Genomic DNA, 17,259 nt, shown 5'->3' with positions numbered 1-17,259 from the left:
ACTAAAACTGAGCTTCTATAAGGCAATGACTTTAACTATCTGCCTTTCAACGTGCTACCTCAACTACTAATGTACAGTTTTAGCTAGCAATTGTACTATCAAATTCATAAAAACTCTGTCTGAATACATTGCTCTTCTTAATGGGTTCAGTTGACTATTTAATCTAATAATAATTATTACTAATTAATACTAATTATTTTAACTATTTAATGTGAAACTGTACGTGGGCAACTGTGCACTCAATGGGTATGGACTAGTACACTCTAAACTTTCAAAGTTTAAATAGGTACCTAAGTAAAACATAATGTTTATTACAGACTTATAACTAGAAAAACTGACACACAGTGCTGAGCTGCATCTCAAATTAATCTTCAGTTTCACAGCTTTTACATGATTTATATGTCTATGGCACACACTGTTGACCTGCCATCTCCCGCTTGCTCCGACATACATTGTAGATTTACTTGCACCCTATGAGCCTCGCCGCTGCCTGCCTCAGGTAGGACCCTCCTAGCTGTTCCTACATCTCGCCTCATAACAAAAGGAAACTAGGCATTTTGAGTGAGAGCCTCGCAGCTGTGAAACTTAAGTTAGCAAACTTAGTGTCTTCGTTTAATACTTTTAAGGGAATTCTTTTTCTTTCTTTTTTTTACAGTAAATCTGTGGTGTGTCTAGTTTTTATCCATCTTTTATCAATTTTATTATTTATTTAATTATTTATTAGTGTCTGATTATCTGGTCTCAGCCTATGTTTAATGTTTTTATTGTTTTTTTTTTTCTAGATCTATTTGTCTCACAAAGCACTTTGTAACTGTGTTATGAAAAGTGCTATACAAATTAAGTTTATTAATATTATTAAGATCCCTGCTCCCTCCTAAAAAAGACAATATTGGGTTTGTGGTAGGGAGGAGCGGAGTGGAAGTGGTTAAGAAAAAATGCACTTAAAGACAACTGTCTCTCAGTATCTGATGAACTGCTGCTGGTATGCTGCTTCACCTGTCTGCAGCTGTCAGTTAGATCTGGCTCTAATAGAGTTTTCAAATAGCACACAGTTGTTTCATCTCAGCAGACGTGCAGTATGTGCAGTGTGGAAGCACACAATGAGTGATGGACAGTTAAGCAAATCAGTGACAGGCGATACTTACATACTGGAGTATACCTCAGCTTGATATATAATTACACCAGGGTTAAAACAAAGACTTTATATAATGTGCACATCATATTCAACTGACAGCACAGTCAGGACTTTCTGGACCACAGTGTTCTGATGGGACTGAAACACGATGATGACTTTTACTTGGAAGTGTTTTCCAAATGTCGAGAGTACTATGAAGAGTGCTGGATTAGAGCAGGACATAATAAGCAATTGACACGGTCGGCAACCCGAGAAGAGGAATGTCAGATCTCCATATGGGTTTCATCAGAATCCTGGAAAAGCAAACTCACAGTGTTTGCGCCTGTGTTCCTCTTCAGTATCACTCTGTCATGCAGGGTTTATTTGATGAAGTTCAATTTCAAAGCTGGCTTCAGTATTGAATACTGAGCGCTTGATATTAGGCTGAATCTGAGATTTCCACCTGTTTGTCATGGCAAGGCTCAGGTCCAGGACTGATGTTTAGACACGACTGACTGATGCTCTTCACTGTGTTCGTATACACATGCCCGAGACAGGAAAAAGAGACAGGTAAACCTAATTAAACCACCACTCTTGGGATATCAGATTTCACGCTGCAACTGACAAGCGTCCTCTCTGGAATGTGGTGGAGTATCGTTTTCTCTTTACAGATGGCAGACCACCACACAAAGGTGAAAGTTGAAAACCTCCGTTATGTAACCGCCAGGCACCAAAGGCTCAATCACACACCAATGTGAACCAGATGTGGGTTTCCAACAGCAGCGCTACGACAACTGGGCTATTGTTTTCAGGCAATGACCTGGTTAACGGCGCCTTCAGGGGAGCTAAATCTGTGCCTCCGAGAAAGGCTTCAAAGCGCGCTACAAACTGAGCTGTTGCATAAGAAAAACACATGGATCAATCTGAGGCTATGAAGGGGACATGAATAATGGTTTTCAAAAATGTTGTTTTTTAAGGGTAGTAGCATACTTGGAAGGTCACTTCAGCATTTTCCAACCTGAATCTTATTTTCCATTGTTTTTGTGTCTAAGTGACGAATGGGAACATTTTTTTAAAAAACTGGTCCAATATTGAGAGCAGGCACTGCAGCCAGCAGCAACGAAACGGGCTGCGATGTAAAAGTGTTTGATTTTGCCACTGACAGGCTCAGATTATTAGTGTAAGTGTCTGACAACATTATGGAAAGGATCCAGACGAGATAGACCTTTTTGTGAGAGTAAGATCCTTTTGTGTTTAGACATTGACAAGCCCGAAAATCGCTATCTCAAAAGCCACCAGACTCCATGTATTTTTTAGCATGTATAGAGCCAGCATATTTACACATCTATCTTGGTGAATTAATCCATCCATCCATCCATCCATCCATCCATCCATCCACTTATCCAGGGCCAGGTCACGGGGGCAGCAGGCCAAGCAGAGCACCCTAAACGTCCCTCTCTTCAGCAACACTTTCCAGCTCCTCCTGGAGGACCCCAAGCTGTTCCCAGGCCAGATGAGATATGTAATCCCTCCAGTGTGTTCTGGGTCTGCCCAGGGCCTCCTTCCAGTGGGACTTGCTCGAAACACCTCTAACAGGAGGCGCCCAGGAGGATCCTGATCAGATGTTGAACCACCTCAACTGACCCCTTTCGACGTGAAGGAGCAGCGGCTCTACTCCGAGCTCCCTCCGGATGTCCGAGCTGCTCACCCTATCTCTACGGCTGAGCCCAGACACCCCACAAATGAAACTCATTTCAGCCGCTTGTAGCTTCTGGCTCAGTAACACGTGGAGCAGCCGGTGGGAATTGTAAGGGTCACTTGTGTAAATCCTCATTTGGACAAACAGCTTTTTCTGTCCATGGAATTAACGTGTGGACTTTTTAGTCTACAGAACTCAAATTGGATTTCGATCACTTTAAACGCAAGCTGAAACAGTTTTTGAAGAGGACTCAGTTATGCAGTCATGACTAATTTCGGTGCTTCCTATTCTATGGTGCTAATTATGTATTGCAGTTTGCAAATCTTCAAGAGATGAGGCTTCTCTTATTCACATGTATTGGACGTGTCCAAGACTTGAGAAATACTGGAAGGATGTTTTCCAATCCTTATCCTCAATCCTCAACTTTGACCTGCAACCAAACCCTCTGGTTGCCATCTTTGGCACCACCAGAGGGGATGATGTCTACCTGACTCCGATGCAACGCTGCACACTGTGTTTTGTAGACATCACAGCCCACTCCTGAGTCCTCTCCTGGACATACACCTCTCTTTACAGAACAGAACTAGTGAGACGAAAGCCTGTCTGTAAGACAGCCTACTATTTTAAAAAGGGCCATTTCTCCAAAAATACACTACACACAGTCCAGGTTGAAAAATATCGAAGTTACCCGTTAGAATTGAAGGTCCAATCATCTATTGTTCCCACAAGACACATTAATGTGCCTGAAATACATACCCTCCCTGCGTAGTGAATAATGCAGAAGTCAGCTTTGTCCTTGAGCTGACGCGGCTTCTGAAACTTGGTGTGTGTGCCCTGCTCCTGGAGGACCTTGTCTATGAAGGTCTTGTCGGTGGCCTTGGGAAACCAGCACTCCTCATCCAGCAGAGCGAGGATACCAGGAGGGTTATTCTGAGGGAGACAGAAATCATTCAACACGTGTATTCATAGGCAGACACGTACAGTCACACACACACACACACACACACACACACACACACACAGAGGGAGAACACTGACCGGCCTCTCAATGAGGTCGATGCACGGCTGCAGGTCCAGGCCGAAGTCGATGAAGCTCCACTCGATGCCCTCCCTCTGGTACTCCTCCTGCTCCAAGATGAACATGGTGTGGTTGAAGAGCTGCTGCAGCTTCTCGTTGGTGTAGTTGATACAAAGCTGCTCAAATGAGTTCAGCTGAAAGGAAGCGTAAAGAAGACATTTGTTATTTATCGTGATATGATTTTTCATAAAACACATTTTTGACGTCTCCTCCTAACCCCCAGGTCCGATTTGCTCCAATCTTTCTGTGGATCACAGAAATGATCACATGTTGATTGATATCACCGTTTTGGAGATTCTGACCAATGAACTTTAAAGGGGCGTCACTAAGCACATAAATAGACCTAACTCCACAACCATTTGGCCAGTCATGACGAAACCTGCAAGATATGTCCACATAAGTACCTGAAACATATCCTGAAAGTTTCATTGAAATAGTCCACTAGGGGGCGCTACAAGTGCAACAAATTTCTGTGGCATAACACAAATTTGACCACAAATCCAAAATTGTTTATCCCATCAACACAAAACTTGCAGAACATGCCACATAAAGATGTTGAACCATGTATGTTAAATTATTTTGAACTTGCTCAATATGGGCCCCACCAATTCCAGCTACTTCAAGTATTAATCTAACTGTTAATGTTAGCTTAAGGCAAAGATTGTCCCCAAAATGTTTTTGAAATCGACCAATAGAGGGTAAAAATAGTGTTGAACACTACAACACTACAACATTAGAAGGCAGTCTGAGTTTTGTGGAAATGAGTTTGATCGTATCAAAGCACCACAATCAGCACCTCAAAAATTTCAAAGCCAGCGATATCCAGGATGCCGATGAAAGACGCCCCCTGACGTTTGGTCCTGTCCAGGGCCTTGTTGATGCGGTGGACCAGCCAGCGGAACAGACGCTCATATGTTGCCTTAGCCAGGGCTTCAACAGCAAAGTCAGCCTGAGGAAACAACAAAGAGCGCAGGATCAGAGAGAGTCACCATGACAGACACTGTTAGCTCATCGAGCCATGAGTGGAACTATAAGAAAATAAACTTTGTGTTGTTGACTTAGTATGGTGTGAAACACAGTAAGGACAAATCAAAAGAAAGGTGTTTAAACCTACTCTATGACCCATGAATTTGCATAAGTCAGGTGTGCTATAAACAAAGATATCAAAGCACAGGCACAAATTAAACTTTTACAGGTTTTCACTTCTTTAACAGCTAAAACATGGCAAACAAACATAGTCGTTATCTATAGAGTTTGATGGCACCATACCTGTTCTTTGGTCTGTGCCTTCTGTACGTAGTCACGTCCCACTTTGATCCGCGGGGTGAGGATAGCTCTGGTGAACTCCATCACATTCATCCCAAGCAGGTGGCAGAGCTTCTGCGCCACTGAGAGTGCAAGGAAGCAGGAAATATGTCACTAACCGCTTGATATAAATGTGAACTTCACATGAGTTTGCACATTCAGATTTAATTAAAAATCACAGATTTGAATGAGGAATGGTCAAAAACACGATCAAATACTGGGAAATATATAAACGAGGCAAAGAGGAAATTTACTCAGTATAAATTAATTCATAGGTTTTACTTTGCTCCTCCTAAGCTGCACAGGATGGGTCTACTGGTGAATAATTCATGCTGGAAATGTCAGGCGGAAACAGAAACATGTCTACATGCACTCTGGGAATGTAAACCGGTTAACCCACTTTGGGAAAAAGTTGTGGAACACATAGGGAGGCGGTTGGGTATGACGGTACCTAAAACACCAAGGCTATAGCTGTGTGTCAGTTCAGGGGCTGCACCCTTTGAGGCTGCATTTGGAGACCGACTGCGTCACATCGTTGCGACCAAGGCTGCACCATTTCGAAGGCCCCTGTAAATGCGGCCGAGAAATGTAGCCTTCTTTCCGAGAATTTGGAGGATGCAACGGATGAATCCTTCGTGGCCCGGCTTATCCCAAGATGCATTGCGTGATTTGATTTTTTTGGGCATTTGGGCATTTTAGCCTTTAATTGACAGGACAGGTAAGCATGAAGGGGGAGAGAGACACGGAGGGAATGACATGCGGCAAAGGGCCACATGCTGGAGTCGAACCCGGGCTGCTGTGGCTAACGGTTAACTGTTGTTAACATTACTATTAGCTAAAAGCACACAGCTTAAAGGGATAGTGCACTACGGACGAGCAGTATGGAGATATTTTGTGGTTTCAATTATGTGTTTTTGGACGTTTGAATCTGGGGCGCCGTCAGCCTCCATTAGGTGGAGTTGTGTTGCTACCTCCTCTCCCCTTGGATCTCCACAAGTGATGTGAGGACTCTAAAACTTCACCTGAGCCTCCCTCGGCATATGGGTGAGTAGATAATGGCTGAATTTTCATTTTTGGGTGCACTATCCCTTTAAACAGTCTTAATTTAATGAGTTCACCTCCTCAAGTATTAAATATAATTGCTAGGTTGCTAGATAACAGGAACACCAACAGGTCGGGGCTAGAACAACTGGTGATGCACCCAGGAAATCTTCCCCAGATCAGACCGCCTCATTTCGGAGACCGTTCGGTTTGGCTAATGCGGTCTCTGCGAAGGCCGCGTCCCTCAGAGGCTGCAGGTGTTGAATTGAGACACAGCTTACGCCTTACAGGGGACCAAACAGAACTGCTGAATGTCTCAAAATGTGACCTTGTTGTGATAAATGTAGGGGTCGTCACAGCTGCTCAAGTGATCCTTAAATTCTGGAAGAGTACATCATCTCCAGATTTTGAAAAATGGAAGAAATCTATGTTAGAAATTGTGTCAAACGAACACGTAAGCTTGGGTCAACGATGACGCTGAAAGTTTTATGAGGTCATGGGCAGCCTTTTTTTTGTTTTGTAATATGTCAGTTGAACTGTAAAGATGTGGGGTTCAGCCATTGTACTGCTATGGTTGCTAAGTTACTATTATGGGTATAAGAATGTGTGGCTACCAGGTGCCTGTGGATATGTTGAGTTCAAGTTCAAGTACTGTTTATTTGTTCAGATTTGACTGAACAGATAAATAAAAATTTGAGTTATAAAGAAATAAATAACAGATCTGTGTTATTTTACTATCTTCAAAATCGGAGTTTCTGGGAATCTAAGTTTGATGCTGTGTTCAAATAATGAAATCAGAAATTAAACAAATAAGTCTGAAAGCATCACTGCCTTACTACATTTTAACATCAAGCGTGTGTGACTTTAAACTGGGACACACAATCTAACTTCAGTGTTATGATGCTTCTAATAAAGCATGTGCTCACAGTGAATGAGAAAATAGTGTGTGTGTGTATGCATATGGAAATGATGGTGTGTTTTCCACCACCTGTTGTGTTGGAAGCTGAAGCCACACAGTCATCTTGTTTTCTGGATTCATGAGTCATGACTGACACCAGCGACGAGAGCTGTGTGTGGGATGTTTACCTGTGTTCTCAGGCATGGAGGCCTGATCAGTGTTCCTCTCTTTCTTAAAGACAATGTTGCCAAACTGCAGCACTGCAGAGACCACCTTCAACATGCCTGGCAGGGAGAGGATAACACTTTAGTGATCCTCAGGAGGGGAATTAGGTAATGGCAGAATTACAGAGGAAACAATCGGTATGTAATTACACAAAGAGAACGAGAGTGTACTTTGTTTCAGGGCACATCTGGAAGTACTACTCACAGACAATCTCGTCATGGGAGAAGCTCATGATGTGCATGGCATCCAGAGTCTCCTGGAAGTTTTCCTTGTCCTGCTGACCAGGGATGGGAATGTTGCCATTTGACAGGAAACGGTAGTTGTTAAAACCTTCGAGGAGCAGGTCGGCTGGAGAAGGAAAAGAAAGAACCATGATTTTTTTTTAAGTTCATGGGTATTTTAATGATCATTTCAAACCAGTATCCTCTTATTTATTCTTTGGTTTTAAGATGCATGTTTCTCCAGCGGCAAGTTAGGCCCTGATCACACAGGAAGCGTTTTAGCAGCTGGCGGCGGCTTTTTGTAATTGCTTTTAATGAGAATGAAGCTTTTTGCTCGTGGTTTTTGCGTTGCTACATGCCTCAAGTGTCTGCGCTTTTTGCCGGAGCGCTCTGAACTCCTCGAGTTGAAAATACTTCAACTAAGAGCCGTAAGGCATCTAATGTCATCTCTTTTTTCCCCCATTGTCCAATGGGATGATGTGAGAGGCGGGTCTTCTGTGGTGGTCACTGCAACAAGTTTACAGTCGCAAACAATGGAGGAGAAACTGGTGGTAGTGGTTGCTGGATACCCAGAGCTATACGGCCTGATGATAGACAGCAGGTTGTCAAACTGCCCCTGAGTCATCCTAAAATCTGCCTGTAAACGTCCATGATGGAGGAGAAGCTCCTGGACCAACTGGTGGTACTCCCCATGATCCAGCCTCTTTTTTAGGGTCTCATGTACCCACACAGATCTCTGTTTATCTGCTGACAGCCTCTCACCCTCAACCAGAGCTACAGACAGCACCCTCTGCCTCAACATGGCAGCAACTACACACTGATTACTGTGGAAAAAAACAAACAAAAAAATGGTAGATTGATTACTCGGGAGGGTTAGTGTGAGGACACGATGAGGTGGTTGCAACCTGCAAAAAGCTTTCTGTGTGATCAGGACCTTAAGATGCTTTCTGTTCTGTTAAGCTGGAGTGCAGAACTTTTGTCTCCACTCTCTGGCTGTGAGAGTTATTACACAAACATTGTCGAGGTGTGCCTATTATGAATGCCTGCAGGTGAGCTTGCCGCATCTCCCCCGCCCCCAGGAGAGCTTTTTCAAATCTTTTTTGACTTTAATACTTCCTCTGAATGCTGCGTTTTTATTTTATCCAAAGCTTCCACTCAATATACTTTCTGTCATACTCCTAGCTCGTCCCAGCTTTCCTTTTTTTTTAAAAAAAAAAAAAACCAACTCTTTACTTCAAACTGTCAACATATGTACTATCAGAGGAAAACATAAGAATCATGCACATGCAAGGGGCACGATCTAAGGGGTTGAATCGCATCATCCACTAATCGGATGATCAGTGGTTCGATCCCCAGCTCCTCCAGTCTGCATACTGAACTCCAAATTGGTGTGTGAGTTTGTGTGAATGTTTATCCTAATAGCAAGTGGCCCCTTGTTTCGTAGCCTCAGCCGACAGCGTATGATTTTGTGTGAAAATTAAAAAATTAAAATTAAATTAAATTAAAAATTGTATTAAATTAAAATTAATTAATTAAAAACTGAACAACAAGCAGGACCAAACAGAAAAAAAGCAAAACAAATAAACAGAAAATAAATAAAATAATCACTTCCCTGTTTAGTTCTGGCTGGTTGACGTAAGACTCATCGCTTCTGGTGCATAGAACTCAGTATTTCTCTGTACTATCTGGTTTAATTTCAGATTTGATCGCAGCTGACATTTAAATTCTCTTATATATTGAGACAGAGTGTCGACTATTAAGGATACAAAAAATGTAAATGTTCAGGATAGAAAAAAAAATCTGGGAAATGCTTTATTTTATTGATCTGTGATTTCATAATGGTTTCTAAATTTCTTGAAGGTTTTCTGGGAGAAGAAGAAAGTTCTGAAACTAAAATTTCTCCATTTAGACCCCAGTAATCTTTATTTTTCATACTGACGAACTTCAACACATTTTGAACGTCGGGCTCTCCAGCTATCTTCTTGACTTAAAGTCTCAAAGTTCCACAAGGTTACCAACTGATCACTCACTATTTTACCCATCATCAGTTCCGTTATCATATTTTTCTGAACACCAAGAAATACAGAGAGCTTTCACTGGCGGCGATAGGCTTAATCAGCACTGCGTGAAGTTGTTTGGCACAGCTTGAATTCAACAGATGTTCATTTATATGTCAAAGTACCACCCTCTAGCTTGAAGTGAATTAGGACCATGATGAGTTATTTGCTCTCAAAAAGTAATTATCTAAATGATTGTTGGATGGACAGAAACGTCACAGTGATTCAGTCTGGCCTCAGAGAGTAAGCAGATAAGTAAATGAGAGACTGAGTGACCTTTAAAATCCATTAGATCATTGGAGAAATATTGTAAACATGTTCTACATCATCATGGAACAATGTACTAACAAGTTCACAAGGGAAAAAGATTAGATGGGCAGTAATAATTCAGAGCGCCCTCCTTTAGCTTTACACCCCGCCTGAAGCAAACTGGCACAAACATCAAACCTCACTGTCGTTGCTCGGATACTTTTTTTAAATCCAGCTTTAGGCAGCTGTCACACACTCACTTCGGAGATGCTCTCCGGCCCCTGCCAGCAGGCGGTAGAAAATGTGGAAGGTCCTCTCATCTTTGGCCTGTCTGATGGCCCTCGACTTCTCCAGAAGATCTGAGAGCAAAGGTTAAGGACTGACCAAGAAGTTACAACATGATAAAACAGGAAACTGATACTGTCACTGTTGTAGGAAATCTGCTCATGAGGAATGACAGGTCGATTTCCCCACATATTTTATGTGAAAACAGATGGGTATGATTGAAGTATATGAATATGTATTATGCATTATTAAGGACATGGCTGCTTCCAGTGACAGGTGGGCACAATCCGTTGACAAATCGCTACCACAGTGTCCAGTTGCGTAAAGTTGGGTAACGTCAGGTAACGTAACAATGGTGTAAACCCATATTCAGAGTATAGGCATAGCCATAGCTGTCACCATGTCATTGCAGTTCATGAAGGTTAGATGCAACATTTTGGTCACCTAAAAAAGTCTTGTTCAGTGTTTCGTTGTACCAAAAGACCCTCTAAAGAGTCGGATGCTTAGTTTTTTCTGGTAAGTACGTTTGTTTTCATGGTTTCAAGCCTGTGTAGCATTATCACAGTTAATCATGGCTATAAATACACCATGCTAACCAAGCTAGCAGCTAGCGCTAGGGCTAGCTTCACTGTATCATCCAAATATGGTCACTTCTGGCACAAAATGCCAAATTCAAGGCTTCAAAACAGGAGTTCATAAACCAATGGGTGACGTCACGGTGGCTATGTCCATGAGTTTATACTGTCCGTGGTACTGTACATGTATGCATTGTCTATTGTGAGTGTGTAAATTAATTGGTCACTTATCTGGATGTTGCAAGGTCAGAATATGACATGTTTCTTTTTGCAACTTAAAATTTCTCACAACTGTTTTTCTCACTAGTACATTGTTTGGGCCTAGAGCTGAAACGCATCTGTTTCCTTCTGCTGCTGTGTTCGTTCATTCATTTGTTTTTTGAAACGGCTTATCCTGTTGGAGGTCGCGGGGGGGCTGGAGCCTATCCCAGCTGACACTGGGTGAGAGGCAGGGTTCACCCTGGACAGGTCACCAGACTATCACAGGGCTGACACATAGAGACAGACAACCATTCACACTCACATTCACACCTACGGACAATTTAGAGTCACCAATTAAAGGGATAGTGCACCCAAAAATGAAAATTCAGCCATTATCTACTCACCCATATGCCGAGGGAGGCTCAGGTGAAGTTTTAGAGTGTGACGGCGCCCCAGATTCAAACGTCCAAGAACACATAATTGAAACCACAAAATATACAATGAGGCTAAAAACAGAATTCAAGTAACGTTTTTCCAAACAACTTTTTATGTCGGGGCTTCAGGACACTTGGATCACTACGGACGAGCAGTATGGAGATATTCTGGATCTCTGCAAGGGATGTGAGGATGCTAAAACTTCACCTGAGCCTCCCTCAGCATATGGGTGAGTAGATAATGGCTGAATTTTCATTTTTGGGTGCACTATTCCTTTAACCTGCATGTCTTTGGACTGTGGGAGGAAGCTGGAGCACCTGGAGGAAACCCACGCTGACATGGGGAGAACATGCAAACTCTGCACAGAGGTGCTCCGAACCAGGAACCCTCTTGCTGTGAGGCGACAATGCTTACCACTGCCCCACCTTGCCATCTGCTGCTGTATTATTAAAAATACTACATACTTATTTGTGAGTGCTGAATACTTCATTTGCCAATTTTTGCTGCCCATTACACTCTTAAGACATTTGAGCACGTCAGTTCTGTTGTTTGAGCCATTTAGCCACTTATACTGTGAACTGCAAAGGTTTTTAGGAGTGTTTTCAGGAAGCTAAGCAACTGCTATTTAAATAAAAGAGCTCTAATTAAGTGCTTAACCAATAAATCTTCTAGGAATGGTAGATCTCAGACGCATTCACTGTGCAATCAGTTCTTTCTATAAGTGTTGCAACAAAGATATATTAACCAGAGGAACCTCCATTATTATCCTCACCAGGCATAAATAAACATGAAGAAAAATGAAGACTAAAAATAAGAACTTCTTTAGAGCTCAGTGCCCTCTAGCTCCGTCTGGAGAATATGCAGAACGAGGAATGGCATTCTTGTGGTTGAGAGAGCATGAGCTGTGGTGAGTCGTGCAGCCTAACCGCTGCTCTGAGATCTAAACTCAATGTGCACCCTATCTTTGAGCTCCTTCTGTTGTATTTGAAACAGTCCTTCGACCGTCTGCTCCTCCAGCGTGTTCCAGTAACAAGGATACAAGTTTCAATGTTGGCCCCGACGATGTAGCCCGTGACGTCAAAGTTTATTCTGATGAACTTCCCCTGTAGGAAACAAGATGCATGTTTACGTTAAAAACAGTTGTTGAAACTTCACAGGTTGTTTAAAAAAAGCCGATGATGTCAGTGCAGACTCGTGTCCTATGTTTCTTCTGCACTTTAGATAGCATGTTGTGGCTTCTTGCAGACGACAGAGACACAGCGGAGAACAAAATGCCTATATTAGGAAAAGCCAGGTTACCAGGTCAGAAAGAATCTCAGGCATGTCTGTGGTTTCCTGACAGTAAATGTGTGTGTGAATATGTGTGCCCATCTGTCTGCTGGTCTCATCTGAGACAGCCGGTGATTCATGAGGACTGAACACCATGGTGGTTAACCATGGCCACATGGTTGACTTAGTCATACAAATATTTAAAATGCTTAGAGCGACAATTGTTGTGATTCCTGTAACTCATCACTACAAGATCAGAGAGGACTTAATTAAGGATTCATTTCACTGATAGCTGATGTGGAGTTTACGTAAATCTGTTTCCCTTAAAGATATTATCTGATTGCGTCTAAATCACACAAATGATCATTGAAACAGGAACAGTGAACTCACAAAGCGAGATGAGTTGTCATTTTTCACTGTCTTGGCATTGCCAAAAGATTCGAGGATGGGGTTGGCTTGCAGGAGCTGGCGTTCCAACTCACCCTGTGGAGAAAAACAGAGAGGTAAGAGGCCAGCGAGCTGTCGAACATTTCTTATGCCTGGCACCACGCAATGAATCTTTTTTTATCACTGTTAATCACATATTTCTGTGTCTGCCAAAACATACACAAGCTGGTAAGGCAAAATCAATTCTTCGCAACAGGGCAGCAAGAGGAAAAAATGTAGCCACGTTAATATGCTAAACCAATCTGTCAGACAGTCAGCAATTTATCACAGCTCTGCTGGCTTTACTTTAGTCAACTGCAGTACAATGTGATTTTTGTCAGGGGGGCTCGACAAGTTTAACGGGCCAAGACAACCAAACAGCTGGACGGAACTCGTGAAACCACAAGAGCAACGCAGAGTGTGTGTTTCGACACATGCCCTATAGTGAGCGGTTGGTTTGGGTCCGTGAGTGAGAGCCTTCTTCCGGCCTGCACATTCCTGTGGTCGTGATAGTGTACACTATATATATGAAAACTGCACCACCGTGATGGTAATAATGGCTTCCTCCCAAATCTCAAAACCTGGGTAGATTGGCGGTTGGGACATTCCCTACAGCCCCAGAAACCTCCAGCTCCCTACACATGACATGACCTCCTCTATCCAGGGCAGCAGCAGTACAGAAATAGTCCCTACAGCACATCAGATCCTGCTTTGATCTGACTCCAGGATACTTCTCTGGACTCTGGGGGGAAACAGTGGTTGGCTGATGCTATACACCAGCCAGACATGGCCATCAAAAGAAACTTGTGACTACCTACTGTACAGCCCTAATTAGATGTGTTGTTAACAGGAAGCAAGACAAGAGACTGACGGTGAATTCTTCGGCCTGTGGCAGAGAGAAGGTGAATGAGCGGTGTCCTGAATCCTGATGCACCTCCAAGATCTGAACCTGGTCACTGAATCACTATAATCTGATCTCATAACTTCCATCACGGCCAGAAGATGCTGCTCAAACAAGGAAACATGTAAAAATCATAACTGAAAAATACCATTTTTTACCGACATCTTGTCCTCTTGGAGAAAATTGTGAATGTAAGAGAGGAAATAACGTGTCCCCTGAGTGTGTCTAGGCCCTGTATGATAGCATCGACTCAACTCACTTATAGCAGTTGGTCAGAATCGGTCAGGATGACTGAAACAACAAGGGAACAGTGTCCAGAACAAAAGTTCCCTGACTCTTAAGGTTTAACTCTACCAGAGGTCTACATTAGAGTCCTGCACTGAGTCCAGGTACCCCGCAAAAAAGTTGTGTAACGAGTAAACAAAATCCTAAACATGGGTGGATGGCAGGTAGGGCTGGTTGATATGGACAAAAATTCATATCATGGTATTTACAGGCTGACTGGTGATACACAATATATATCTCGGTATTTTCTATGAAATGAGCTGCATGTTTTCAGCTGCAAGTCAAAGCCAAATTTCAGGTGTCACAAGCACTTTTATAAAGTTGGTAATACTTTTGCTTTCAGGCATGCTTGTTGTTGCCATGGGTAACAGTTAGGTATGTGCGTGATTATTCGTCTAAACGATTAAACGTCAGCCACCTCGCTGTTTGACACCAGATATATTAGTCGGTTAAACCAATTAATGTTTTATTCATGCACAAGGCCGCTTAAGTGTCATGCAGCCGCCCACCACTAGTGGGGGCTACAGAGCGGTCAGACAGCAGTCCCCCTCCCTGCGGTGATGCTCCAATAGACTGGAGTTTTAAACTGGAGAAATGTCCTCTCACAAAACCTGCGCAGTTTGGCAGCACTTTGATCTAGAAAATGAATTCAGCAGCAATGAATCTTTTTGAGGTGTTATATTATTTATCTTTAAGTGCGTTGTTGTCAGATAATGTGCAGGTTTACATTCATACTGCACGCAGAAACATGCCTCTCATTTCAGCTGAAATCTAATTATAATTTACATGTTGCTTTATTAATTTTAAGTGAATTGCTGTCATCATGTCAGAAAATCTGCAAGGTTCAATGTGCCCCACATTTCAGAGACAATTAATTTATTTTAGATGTTACTTTAGTGGTTAACTTTGACTGAGTTGCCGTCATGTTCACGTTCATACCGCACAGCGTGAAGTGTCTTGTACTTCAGCAGCATTTAAAATCCGACATGGTTGTTGAAGATTATGATTAAAGGCTTCAAAGGGCTCTTAATACACACAATATTTTTTGGGACAGTGTTTCAAATACCTAACAATGCAAAATTTTGTTTTCTGAGTGTTTTCCTTTTTTAGTCAACAGGGAAGTTAGTCGCAAGGAACATCCCTACTAACGGTAAGACATCAATATGTCAACAAGTCGAAATATCTAAAGTATCACGATATGAATTTTTCATATGATATTAAAAACTATACAAGATGATATTGCACACCTCTAGTCTGTAGGAGGTTTTAGGACATACATTTTGCTCTTACAGAACCATCCCAACTTTGGGATTTCCTAAATTAAGAATCCTAAATTCGTATGGCATAAACAGAACTTATCACCAAATTTTCACCAGTACTGTTGTGCGCGCCAAATTTCATAAGTTCTCAAGCATCTGAAGCCCGTCAAAAATGCCATTGCACAGCAGAAAAAAAGACAATGAAAACACTAGCACTTTCCGTGCCAAGGACTTGGATATAATTGCGGCTAACGGATAGGTTACAGTGATCTTTGTGAGTGTGGGCGGGTGCAAGTTTGCAAACTGGACCTGTGCAGGACTCTCTCTGGCCAGACACTGACAATGTAGTCCTTCATGCAAAGTTTTGATGTATCAGTGCAGTCTCCTTTGTCTCTGTGAATGGGCTGATATCTGCATGCAGGAAAGCTCCAGTTAAACCCACGTGAGTTTTACTGAGGGAAGTAGGGAGTAGTTACCCTCCTCCTCATGTTTTCCTTTTATCTTTCAGGCTCTGAATGCCACAGATTAATACAGAAACTAGTGCATACATCACTGTTAAACTAAAGAATAAACAGGTATTCCCATCTGCCTTTCTTACTGAGAGAAATATGAAAGTCTGGTCTGCTTTACCTCTTCTCAACTACTTCATCTTCCTCCTTTTCACCCCCTCCCAAACCTCTCTCCTCCACCTTATCTTCGCTCTCCCTCGATCCCTGGCTCTACATTCCTCTGGCCTGTGCTCAGAGCAGCCGTAATGCAACACAGAGGGAAAGCAGCATTAAGGAGGTCAGCGTGGATGGTGTGCTCTGGCAGGGGAGCACCGAGGTCCCGAGTTACAGCTACTGAAACACAGCACATTAAACCAGCGTTCACTCGGATCGCGTGTGCTCAAAGCTGCAGGTTATAGGTCGCAGCTAAGACTCTGCTGCTAAAGTTATTAAATTTAGAGAGGACACAGAAACATCAGGTTTTAGTTTGGGAGAGAAAGGAAAATAGCTACCAGATAAATAAAGCTGAGAAGAAGTGAGCCAGAAAATATCAAGTTTTGCAGCAAGCATGAGAAACAGAAGATGGAGCTGGGACGAATTCAGTGCTGAGTGTGAGTCTCATTTGGGACAAAACGTTGTGCATTAAAATATGAAGTTCCAGGTGAGGCTACAACGTCCACATAACACCTCCTGTTGGTTACTGGAATAATGTTATCATGGCTACAGCTGTAGAATAAGCCAATGCATTACTAACTAAAAACTACAAACATGCATCTAGAATACATCACCAATGAAAACATGCATGAATATATGAAAGATCTGATCAACTGTCACCGTGTTACATCACCTGTGATAGCTTCATTTTACACCTGAGCATGTAGTACCCAAGGTTATTACAGCTTAATTGACTATTACTGACCACCTGGTGCATATGTTAATTGAGACTGGAGTGTCTACATCACTAAAGCCCCGTTTCCACCGAGCAGTACAGGACAGTTCAGTTCAGTTCAGTTCAGTTCAGTTCAGTTCAGTACGCTTATTTCATGTTTCTACGGTGAAAAGCTGTTCTGTGCCGTCCCCATGTTTGGTCCCCCCTCTGTTGGGGTACCTAGCACACAGATCTGGTACTAAAAGGTGGAGCTGTGAACACTGCAGTCTGATTGGTCAGTAGAGGACGGTCACTCTGCTCAGGGCTGAGTTGTGTCTGGTTTTGAGGCTCATGTAACCACTGTTCATACTGTGGAGAGT

General features: G+C 42.6%; 1 protein-coding gene across 2 annotated transcripts in view; it reads right to left on the bottom strand.

Annotated features, from left to right (window-relative positions):
• Positions 1–17,259, bottom strand: part of LOC126405301 (myosin-10-like) — a 100,656-nt gene that overhangs the window by 26,315 nt on the left and 57,082 nt on the right. For both annotated transcript variants that reach the window (XM_050068971.1, XM_050068972.1), the window contains 9 exons: positions 13,043–13,135; positions 12,423–12,486; positions 10,148–10,246; positions 7,565–7,708; positions 7,324–7,419; positions 5,161–5,279; positions 4,688–4,840; positions 3,852–4,025; positions 3,570–3,743 (listed from right to left, as the gene is read on the bottom strand). In XM_050068971.1, the coding sequence (XP_049924928.1) occupies positions 3,570–3,743; positions 3,852–4,025; positions 4,688–4,840; positions 5,161–5,279; positions 7,324–7,419; positions 7,565–7,708; positions 10,148–10,246; positions 12,423–12,486; positions 13,043–13,135 (1,116 nt within the window). The remainder of the gene's footprint in view (positions 1–3,569; positions 3,744–3,851; positions 4,026–4,687; positions 4,841–5,160; positions 5,280–7,323; positions 7,420–7,564; positions 7,709–10,147; positions 10,247–12,422; positions 12,487–13,042; positions 13,136–17,259) is intronic.

Source organism: Epinephelus moara, chromosome 18, assembly GCF_006386435.1.
Source record: "Epinephelus moara isolate mb chromosome 18, YSFRI_EMoa_1.0, whole genome shotgun sequence".
Classification (NCBI taxonomy): domain Eukaryota; kingdom Metazoa; phylum Chordata; class Actinopteri; order Perciformes; family Serranidae; genus Epinephelus; species Epinephelus moara.
Note: the sequence above shows the minus strand (reverse complement) of the source record. Positions and strands in the feature narration are given on the sequence as shown.